Source organism: Halyomorpha halys, unplaced genomic scaffold (genome assembly GCF_000696795.3).
Source record: "Halyomorpha halys isolate HHAL.00 unplaced genomic scaffold, Hhal_1.1 Scaffold1010.1, whole genome shotgun sequence".
In the NCBI taxonomy this organism is placed as follows: Eukaryota; Metazoa; Arthropoda; class Insecta; order Hemiptera; family Pentatomidae; genus Halyomorpha; species Halyomorpha halys.
In genome coordinates, this window is record NW_027110159.1 from 225,316 (window position 1) to 234,045 (window position 8,730).

Below are 8,730 nucleotides of genomic sequence, written 5' to 3' on the forward strand. Positions count from 1 at the left end.
TATATATATATATGTATGTATATTTTGTTGGGGGTGTGGTCAGTGAAAAACACAAGTAAAAAGTTATTTATTAGTGCCAACGTTTTGGCCAGAATTTCAGGCCTTCATCGGGGCTAGGAAAAAAAAAAAGATGACAACCATATTGATTAAATGGAAGCAAAGATTTTCTATACTTCTAGCAACTGCAGGGGAAAAAAAAAACCTGCTAAAAATTGAGCCTGGAAATTCCTATTACCTAATATTCATAAATCATTTAAATAATTGTACAACAAGATAATAATTAAATGATATTATTATGAAATTGAATAAAAATTCTGAAATTTGAAATGGATCACACCTGATGATGACGGTGGGTTGCTGCTGTCGCTGTCAGTTTTATCTCCTCCTGCTATGCTACGACTTCTTAAACCAAAATTTTCTCCCTAAAAAATAAATAATAGTTTACAAGCTTTTATATTTGTTTGCATACAAAAATATAGACATTATAGTAAAAATCAGAACAATATAATCTTAAAAGAAGAATGTAAGTATTAAGTATGTATTCATCTATATACCTGAATTAAAATTTTTGTACATTTTATTATACAATGGTATAAAAATATATAATATATAAAAAGCAGAATAATATACTGAGACAAAAATAATAGGACCTCATGGAAAAGGAAAGGAGGAAGGCCAAAGCCGAGATGGATAGATGGAGTGAGGCAGGATGATGATTAAAAGATGATTATCTACAATTTATTAAAATTACTGCATTCACCTGGTTCATTTTGTCTTCAGTACCGAGAATCAATTTAAGTTTTCTTTCAACTCTAAGAGTAACCTTGTTTTGGCACTGTTTGATTATTTTATTTAATGCTGATAACGACTGTACATTTTTCCCTTCGACCATCACAACGATATCTCCACTTTTCAAGTCTTGACACAAAGGATTTGAAACACTTTCAACAACAACTCCAACCTAAAAAAGAGAAACAAAAATTTAATAAATCTGTTACTTATGATAAAAAAAAGATATATATATACTTTTTTTTGTGGGACTTATTTCCCTCTAAGAATAATATAATAGAATAGTTGAAATAAAGTTTTGGTTTAGCTTTGAAACATAAAAAATTATAAATTAAAGAGTTTCATCAAAGATTTGTTATAGTGACACATTATAAAAATACATAGAATTATAAATGATGAAGACAGTAAAGATCAGATAGTTTGAGATAAATTATAGTAAAAAACAACAAATAAAAGTTTTTTTTTTTGTTTTGTTTTTTTATAATAATGCCAACATTTCGGAATACATTCTTCTATGGCTTGTTGGTACCAGTACTGACAATGGTAGGGGAAACTAATCTGACAAAACAAAACAAATCTTTTGCCAGCTCCTCACAGCTACCAAGAGATTTGCTACCTCTTACAAACCAAGTGTCAAGATTCATTTATCAGAACAGCATTTTAATTAGAAATGGAATGCACACTGTTCTGAATACACTGCTCAGCCTTCACGACCTCTTTTTCAGGACTACAGCAGCTCAAGCAAACTCATATACCAAAGCTGTGTCCTCCTCATTAAACTTTCACTTCACCAAAGCAAAACTTAACAAAAGTAGCATTTGCCTTATTGAGTAGTGAAAAAAGGACTTTATAAATCATACCAGAATTCTATATACTTCATATACTATACCTTCTAATGGGTTTGTATTAGATTTATTTTCTCTTCATATGTTAGTAAATATTTAATTTCATAACCTTTCAAATATACAATCCTCAACAGTAAGCCAAAAAATAAAAATAGAGTTATTTGAAACAAATGTCTTCCAAATGAAACCCTGTGTGGCAGAGACTCGCAAGGTTGAGATCGAAATAAAGCACTATAACTCAAACCTATTCCTTAAGGGAGTGTTGACACAACCTTGAACATCATGTTTATTGGTAAGAGACTAAAAAAATTATGTATGAGTAGAATAAACTAAGATTTCCTAGAGCTAAATACAACAAATCGGAAAATATTTGCACAAGACAAAGGGGAAATACATTGGTCACAATAGAAAAAGATTTAAAGTTTTGTCAATATATTAAAAAAAGAAAGCATTAAAAAACACAATAAATGTCTCAATCCGTCCAATAAATTATTTACTATTACCTCTACAAATATAAATAATCGAAACTGGGTAATTATAATTGAAATTCATTACCTGGTATTTGTCAGAAATGAACTCTTGTTTAAAGCTAATACCAATATGTGGGCCAGAATGCTTCGTGATGCTCACATCAACTGTTAAGTAGCTCGCTGTACCAGAGTGGGTTAACTCAATCCAAGCAGAACTATCTATGGATCAATATTTTTTGATTACTAATTAAATAAAACTTACTCTGCTAGCTAAAACTATATTAATATTTGGGTGATTTCAAAATATCTACTCAATTTTTTTTATATTTATATTTTTTCTTAGGCTTGTATCTATGTGACATCTATGTGAGTATTCATAATCATTGATTTATGTTTTTCTGTATATAATTTAAATATATTTCTAATATTAACAACAGTGAAATCTCATAGCATCCAGTAAATAATTTAAGTTACTATTTTTTTTAATCTTCTGTTCAAATAAACTGTGCCAATATAGGAACTTATCTTTAGATTAATTATTTTATAAAACACTAAACACTTGGTGTTTCTATGAGCACTAATGGGTCTACATCTAAATTAGTTTATAACACATTACACCTGGAAATAAATCATTCTTAGTCATAGCCAAGAGAAAAATTTATTTATTCACAGAGTTAATTTTAAACATAAGCCCTTCAATAACATATTCTTCTTATGTCATTTAATCTGGTTAATCTAAAACTAATAACATAATTAACTTACCTATAGCAACATTACAAAAAACTGGCCCTGGTGACGAACTCAGTCTTGTCGCTTCAACAATTGTCAATTCAAGCAGTCCAGGTTGAGTTTCTTCTTCTTCTACAAGGGAATCTATTTCTGGTTTAACAAAGAAGGGTTTGTACCTGATTTTATAAAACGGCAGAGTGTGCTTTCGTTTCAAAGATTTACGAATCTAAAAAGAAGTTTTAAGTTATATTATTATTATTTGAAATTATAAAGATAATCTATCTGTAATCAACAACATGGTCTAACATAACTGAAGTTTCTTGGAAAGAATGCTTTAAGTCTATTTTTGTAAAAAGTTATATTATATTTTAGGCAATCTTGGCATTATTATTTTTTTTTCACCTTTTGACAAAGGAAAATAACTTTTTCAATAAATGAGTCGAACAATTATTTTTTGTTGGAAAGATCGACATATGTTCAACTTCGTTTAAGAGTTTAACAAATTTTTTTCATAACAATTAAATTGTAGAATTTAATAATTTAATTAAAATTGGATCATTAAATTTTAATTTTTTGGATTTATAACCATGGATCGCACTCTCAACAATCTTCTCCTCATTATATAAATCCAAGGTCAACTATTAACTCATTTTTAAATGTTATCATTTGTTTAATATCCCTTTTAAAATAGAATTATTATGACTCTTGTTTGAAAATAGTTTTTTTAAAAAAAAAAAAGTTAATCAACAAACCAAAATATTGAGTTTACCTGATTAGCAATAATCGAATTGACTTGAGCCCAAGATCTTCCTTGGAACTGTGTTTCAACTTCAAGCTGAAGAGTTGGATCATTATAAAACGTGAAACACCAATGGGTATAAGGATACCTGGTGAATTTAAGCATTCCCTTTCCACTCAGTTCATTAACTGAAAAAATAAATAAGCTTTTCTTTTAATGTCCATTGCTATTCAAGCATCTCCGTAAATTGATTTAAACATAAGCATGAGAAATAATACATTATATAGCACATTTATATTTGATAATAATGCTTTGGATTACGAAGAGTCAAGATAATAAAAAGTAAAATTAAAAAATAGCCCTTCCCTATACACCTCCTGCCCCTGCCTACTCCTATTCGTTTTAACATGTGGGGTCTTATTGCATTGTCCCTTAAACATATTAGTGTGTCATTCATGAAGTTGTCTTCTACAAATAATGAAACTCAGTACAGTAGTCAAGTGCATTCCACATCTCAACTAAACTCTTGAAAAAACGTTAATATACTTTCTTTATGTTTACGCATAGAGATACAAAGAACTTTCTGTATAGTGACATCCATAGTTACAAGGGGTTCTATATACTTGTAAAGAACCGTAGCATTTAGTGAAAACCAATTAACTACTATACCAAGTTTCATTCTTTATTGACAACAACTTCATTAATGACCCACTAAAATATTGAACGAGTTATGCAATAACATCCCATCTCTTAAAACAAATACAAGTGTAGCGCTCGGTTCTTTTCTTAGTCTTTTTTTTTTTTTTTAATTTTTTCAGAGAAAAGAAATTGTTTCAAGGAAATAGATGTACAGTAAAAATCCATATTCCCGCTTCATTCTAATGATTTGAAGACAAGCATCATAGACATTACAACAAACTTATATACAGGATGATAATGGGCAGGCCTGAGTTAACTTGCAGCTGAAAAGGTTCTCCTTAGGTAATAACAAGTCTCTAAGTAAATCTTTAGATAAAACATTAAGTCAGGTTAGGAATAGGTCCATAAAGGTATCTCAACACCCTAATGCCAATTATATTTCTCATTATTGTTACAATATGAGTAACAGCAGTATATATACAATAAAGATAAAACTAAAATATAGATTGAAAATATTTCATAATAGAGGCTATAAAAATGAGATTAAAACCATAATCTATAGTAATTATAGCAGAATTATTTGATAATTAAATCTAATTCTTCTTTGGATTTGGACATATGGAATTGAGCTCTGGGGCTCCACCAAACCATCAAATTCTTCCCGCATCCAATCGTTACAATCCAAAATCTTACGTAAAATCCTTGATGCTCCTTATTACGTCACAAATAAACTCATTCATAAAAACCTTAACATCCCATTCGTTGCAGATTTGACCCAAACCAGATATGCGTCTTTTTATTCCAAACTCCTTAACCATCCTAACCCATTAATTCTTAATCTTTCATCCTTAACAATCCCTCATAACCCTCCGAGGCGTCTGAAAAGAAGATGGCCACGAGACCTTCTAGTTTAAATTAATGTTTGAAGTACCACCAATGGGTGGTTCCTTCCCAAGATTTTCAAGTGTATATGAAACATACTACATATTTACTTATTGTATTATTTTGTACAGTTGTAAATTACAATAAATAAATAATTAAAAAAAAAAAAAAAAATTCTTCTTTGGCAAGAATAAATAAACAAAAAATTGCAATAAGAAATAATCAAACATTAATGTTAATTAATATCCATTAAAATTCACAATAAAATGCAAATATATATTACCTTTCACTGATACATGAGCTAATTTGGAAAGCCTCGTACTGGCATCTATTGATAATTGAAAACCTCCAGAGTAGTCCAAATCAAGGCATAATTCAACTTCTTCAATCAGTTTTGTTCCAGGATCGACAGATAATGTTTTGACTTCTATACTTCTTATAGCAGGTAAATGGCTGCCTAGGTCAAGATCACGAAGCTGAAAGATATTGTATTGTTAATTACATTCTTGAGTCGAGTAGCTATTAGCGACAGATAGAATTTTAATTTTGCCTATGCTAAAAACATTTTTCTTGAAACACTTCAATACTTTTCAGAGTAAGTTTTTACTGTAATATAATAGAATGTATCTGGAATATTGTGACAACTGCTATTTTAGATAAAGCACAATAGACAAATTCAAGATCATTAAATAAAAAAAAAGTTGATATTAATGACATTTATTAAGGTAATATGGAAAACAAAAATATTTACATAGGTAAGTTAATAATATTATAAGGAAGTATAAGGTCAAGGAAGGTGGGGACAAGGTATAGGTAGAGGGGAGAAGAGTCAGTTGGGCTTGAGAAGGGTTATCATGCAGTTCGAAGAAAAGTAGCTAATTCTCTTGCATTGAGATGTTGTCATTCTAAGTGGAAACCTACTAACACTCTTCACTATCTCTCTTCCCTTCCCTATTACACCAAAGGACTCTAAGTGTAGCAACTAATTGTAATTTACCAATGTATTAGATATGTACTCTTAACCATATATATGACATCTACTCTAAACCGTAAATATATGTATATAACCATAAATACCATATAGCGGTGGTTCCCAAAATAGGTGCCACGGCATCCTGAGGTGCCACAAGGAAATTCAATTTTCTCACAAGGTTGCTGTCATAAAAAAAGTTTCAAAGTAGCTGTCATATACCATATTACATATGTTAAATCCTGGAGATGTGTATGCTGTTATTTTGTTTATAATAAGACTATTAGTGTATATAGGTATTAGGTATTATTATATTTATATTATTATTAGTAATAATAATATTAATTATGATGAAATCACCATTCAATATGCTCCTTACATATCTTAATGTGTAAGTGAATTTCTAAATCTGCACTCTCAAGTAAATAAAAATAATGATATTTCGAATAAAAAGAATAGCATCAAGTAATAGATTCTACTACGAACTTTGTTGACAATTGAGAAGCAGTTTGCTTTCAAGAGCTACAAAAATAACACTACATAAGACTTATTAAAGCTGTACTTACAGATCTGAAAAATGGACATTTTCTAAAAGTGATGAATGAGCGAGATATGTGTATATTTGAAAGAAAGATTTTTTGAAGTACTTTTATAGTCTACTAAAAGAGAAGTCAACAAGGAGAAGGTAAACCTACAGTACTCTTACATGTTATTAACATGATAAAACTTGGCAGACTTCAAAAGGTGAGGTTACGGCAACAATGGATGCCCAGGCTATTCCTGGCAGGTACGACTCCGAACACACCTGAAAGGCTGTCCCAATTCATGATGGACTATGTTATAAGAGAAGATTCATGGAATCCAAGTTGGTGCTGGAAGTTGTAGGACAGTTGAACTTGATCAAATGAACTGGAAAGAGCTGCTACAGGAGGCCAGCACCCAGGCCAGCGCTTGTTGATGATGAAATGTTAATAATATCAACTATATAAATTCATGCCAGAGGCAAAATTAAAAAAAACTAACCCTAACTTTTGTTAAAATTAAAATAATAATTACGTTTTAAATTGTATAATTAAAATTAACATTATATACTATAATGTCACATTGGTTTAATACAAACAAAAACTTTTCTTTATTAGAAAAAAGGGGTACCTGAGTAGATGACAGGCGACAACGAGCACTGAAAGTGCCGAATATAAGAAACAGATAAGATCTATATTGTTCTTCGTATAAGTTCTATTTTATTCTCCTTATTTATGGGAGGTATGTGTATTTAACATTTTAATTACATCTTCTTAATAAAATTTCTTATTAAAAAAAAATAATGAATTCCAAAAATGAACTTGATTAGTTTTGAGAGACACATTAAAATGAAACTCAATCATAGTAATGTTCCCAAATAAAATTAAATTAGTACATTATTATTATTCAAGTTACACTATAGCCTCTTTTAACACTTTACCTTAAGATCCAATAATAAAATAATGTTATTTTCATCAAAATTGTAGTTGAAAAATTAACTTGAATACTATTAATACTAATATTAAAAATGATTAAAATAAAGAAATCTAAAATACAAGAGCTTAATTAGGAGCCTACCACAATTTTTTCAAACAATTTTCCAGTTGTTGTCCTGGTTAATAATTCTTCCAGCTCAAGACTTAATCGATGCCTAAACCATTTCCTTACTCTCTTGGTATTACGACATTCTTGAAACAAAAATTGCAAAAGAGCATTGATAGAACCAGCTGGTTCTTTGCCAAGCGGCTCTTCTTCTAAAACAGCCTAAAAAAATTTTAAACCAATTATTTCATTGCATTATCATAATCATAAACTTAAAAAATGTAGAAATGTTTACCTTTGGCAATGAAAAAGGAGCTATCACAGGTTTAGATGCTGGTCCAACATATGGCAATTTGTCTATGTATAAATTAAATAGATACCACTGAACAAAAATAGTTACTGCTATTCCAGCAATAAAACATAATAACATTAAAACAAGAATGACTAGGAATCCCATATCACAAAATATAAAAATTAATTAAGTTTAAATTAATGTAACTGTCAAAATTCTAAAATGCCTGAGTCCTAAAAGAAAGGAATTAAACAAAATATTAGAAAAGGTACATCTTAAATACATAAGAGCTTTCACCAAAAATAATGAAAACAAGATCTAACAGCTACAAGACAATAACATGTCCTTTATCATCAAATAAAATAATTGAATAAATGGTAAGAGTATTTACTCACTATTTAATCATAAAATACAATGGAAATTTATTTGTTGTCTTTACTCATGCATTATTGAAGATTTTCTTTCGATAGAAGAGAGAAATCATTTTCCTAGGATGGTCAAATAACACTAGCATTATATAACATACTCAAAGCATGAACTTTCCAAACGACCAGGGCTTAACAGTCAGCGATATCAAAATTCCATACTGATAATATTCTAAATGCTAACGGAATAACAATTATTACTAACGTTCACGAACGTTCGTCACTATTATGTCAAAATGTTAAAAACAATTATCATAGAGGTATTACCTACTTCATCATGACAGTCATAACGGCTTTTCTTCACACAAATTTTAATAATACTGAGACTTGCTTTTAAAACCAGAAACTTAATCAAATGCTAATTGCATTAATATATATATATATATA

The 8,730-nt window shown here is 29.5% G+C and overlaps 1 protein-coding gene across 5 annotated transcripts in view; it reads right to left on the reverse strand.

The window, feature by feature from the left end:
• Pdzd8 (PDZ domain containing 8) overlaps window positions 1-8,686 on the reverse strand; it is a 21,633-nt gene extending 12,947 nt beyond the window's left edge. For all 5 annotated transcript variants that reach the window (XR_001344222.2, XR_001344223.2, XR_010843677.1 and 2 more), the window contains exons 1-9: window positions 8,314-8,686; window positions 7,922-8,151; window positions 7,663-7,848; window positions 5,377-5,569; window positions 3,603-3,760; window positions 2,867-3,059; window positions 2,190-2,323; window positions 761-961; window positions 338-422 (exon numbers count right to left, since the gene is read on the reverse strand). Coding sequence is in view for 2 of the 5 variants with exons in the window: in XM_014431868.2 (XP_014287354.1) it covers window positions 338-422; window positions 761-961; window positions 2,190-2,323; window positions 2,867-3,059; window positions 3,603-3,760; window positions 5,377-5,569; window positions 7,663-7,848; window positions 7,922-8,083 (1,312 nt within the window). In the remaining 3 variants the exon portion in view is untranslated. The remainder of the gene's footprint in view (window positions 1-337; window positions 423-760; window positions 962-2,189; window positions 2,324-2,866; window positions 3,060-3,602; window positions 3,761-5,376; window positions 5,570-7,662; window positions 7,849-7,921; window positions 8,152-8,313) is intronic.
• Between the last annotated feature and the right edge of the window lie 44 nt (window positions 8,687-8,730).